General features: G+C 42.8%; 1 protein-coding gene across 1 annotated transcript in view; it reads left to right on the top strand.

Annotated features, from left to right (window-relative positions):
• Positions 1-1356: 1356 nt before the first annotated feature.
• The window catches only part of LOC145393840 (protein tolkin-like), a 163226-nt gene continuing 162160 nt past the window's right edge, over positions 1357-2422 (top strand). The window contains exon 1 of the mRNA XM_080267884.1: positions 1357-1537. Within this exon, the coding sequence (XP_080124010.1) occupies positions 1357-1537 (181 nt within the window). The remainder of the gene's footprint in view (positions 1538-2422) is intronic.

Below are 2422 nucleotides of genomic sequence, written 5' to 3'. Positions count from 1 at the left end.
TAATGATGATAATAATAGTAGTAGCAGTAATAATAATTATAATAATAATAATAATGCAACAACAACAATAATAATAATAGCAGCAGCAGCAACAACAACAATAATAGTAATAATAATAATAATAATAATAATAAAAATAATGATGATGAAAGCTTGTAATGAAGATATTAGAGAAAGAAGAGACACGAATGAAAAAGAAAGGAATGGAAATATGAAGGAATGAAAGAATGTGAAAGAATGAAGGAAGGAAGAAAGGGAGGGAAGGAAATAAGGAAGGAAGGAAGGAAAGAGAGAAAAAGTAAAAATATACATGGAGATAATGACTGAAGGAAAGAAAGAAGGAAAGGAAAAAGAAATGGAAAGGATTAGAGGGAATGAAAGAAGGAAGGATGGATGGAAGGAATCATGGAAGAAAGAAGAAAGAAAAGGAAAGAGTTAGAGGGAAGGAAAGAAGAAAAGAGATGAGGGGAGTGAGAGAAAGACGAAAATACACGTAGTAGGAAGGGAGAGACGGAAGGAGGAAAAATTAAGGAAGAATTAAGGAGGGAGGGAGCGACAAGGAAGGGAAGTAGAAAGGAAGCAAAGACAAGAACGAGGAGATTATGAGAATGCGGAAGGAGGGAGGGAGGGAGGGAGGGAGAGAAAGAGTAAAGTACGAGAGGGAGGGAAGAAGAGAGGGAGGGAGGGAGGGAGAGAAGGATAAGATGGGAGAGAAGAAGTGTTGACGCTGCCCAAGGATGCGTGCGCGAGGGTCAGGTGGCAGTCGGTAAACATCTTAAAATTAGTCTACCTCTGTCCGATCCTTAATCCAATTTTCCGAGAAATTTAACTAAAAATAATTTACGTGGTATTAGTGTATAAGTGTGTTCGCGGTTGATTTTTTAATGTGTGTTTATTGTTTGAAGAGAAAAGAGAGAGTATATTTTGTAGAACTGCGGCGCTGGTGTGTTTATGTATGTGGCTTGGCGGGCATGGGAGCCAAAGTTGCCAAGTAAGCGTTTCTTTCGCTAGCTATAAATACGCTCACTTCCAATTAGCGATACTTTTTACAGTCTATTTTTAAAACATCAAGCTATATTTTCTAGATTTTTGCATGGCTTTACTATTGTTCTATATATTTCAATGCTTTTTCAAGAGGTTTCAGTGAGGTTTCCGCATTGGGTTATATTCTAGCGACTCTCGAGAGCAAGTTTAGCGCTACTCGTGACTTCAGATTTGGCAACCCTAATGGATGCTCAGTGCTGAGGTAGACGTCGTGAGGGGTGGACGTGCGCGCTGGTGCTCCTGTAGTGTGACCTGTGACCTGACTCGACCCCTGATGGCTTTTATAATCTGACCCCGCATTTACCGACGGCCATGCGGGGTTCGATCCTGGTGGCCCTATGTCTTGTAAGGGCGGGTCTCATATACTCGTTAAATCCTCCCTCCAAGAAGTTAACATTCAAAAGGGCTCCCAAGTTCTCCATTGAACAGTTGTTAATCACCAACTTCAAGAACAAGATCTCCGACGATATCTACCTGGATCCGTGTAAAGCAGGTGAGGCCACTGTGGTAGCTGTGGTGGTGGTGGCTTGGGTGGTAATGGTGGTACTTGGCCTAACTTAGTTGATTGTGGTAGTTGTGGTGGTGGTTGTATGTGGTAGTTGTGGGTGATTGTGTGGTAGATGGGTAACAGTTGAGTGTGGTAGTTGTGGTGGTGGTGGTATTTTTTTCCGACTCTGGGCATAGGCTTCACTACCTGCTTTCAAGGCCCAGTAGTCCTACGTACCGTACACCTCTACTGTACATGTCACCACTTCGGCGCTAACACCCACCGTCCATACTGAATACATGCTAGGGCTGTCTCATACAGGACTGGTGTATTGGTATTAGCGGGGGTATTTTTACAACACCACCGTCCATACTGAATACATGCTAGGGCTGTCTCATACAGGACTGGTGTATTGGTATTAGCGGGGGTATTTTTACAACACCACCGTCCATACTGAATACATGCTAGGGCTGTCTCATACAGGACTGGTGTATTGGTATTAGCGGGGGTATTTTTACAACACCACCGTCCATACTGAATACATGCTAGGGCTGTCTCATACAGGACTGGTGTATTGGTATTAGCGGGGGTATTTTTACAACATGTCGGCGGGTCTTCTGGTAGATCAGGAAAGTCTGCTCTTATGAAATTCAAATCCTTAAACTGTTCCCTGCCCCAGCGGGATTTGAAATTGGGTCTGTTATGTGGTGGTAATTGTGGTTGTGGTGGTTGATTGTGGTAGTAATGGTTGTGATGTGTGGTGGTAGTTGTGGTAGGCAAGTGCTGAAATGATACAGCACTTCTTCGTGACTATCATCCTTTCACCTTATCTTGGTTCAGATTTTCGTCCTTTTGCAGCTTATTTCACGTAGCTCAGTGGCAGAAAAAGAC

This window comes from Coenobita brevimanus, chromosome 3 (assembly GCF_032717465.1).
Source record: "Coenobita brevimanus isolate Jiangsu-jjx chromosome 3, ASM3271746v2, whole genome shotgun sequence".
Lineage (NCBI taxonomy): Eukaryota > Metazoa > Arthropoda > Malacostraca > Decapoda > Coenobitidae > Coenobita > Coenobita brevimanus.
Note: the sequence above shows the minus strand (reverse complement) of the source record. Positions and strands in the feature narration are given on the sequence as shown.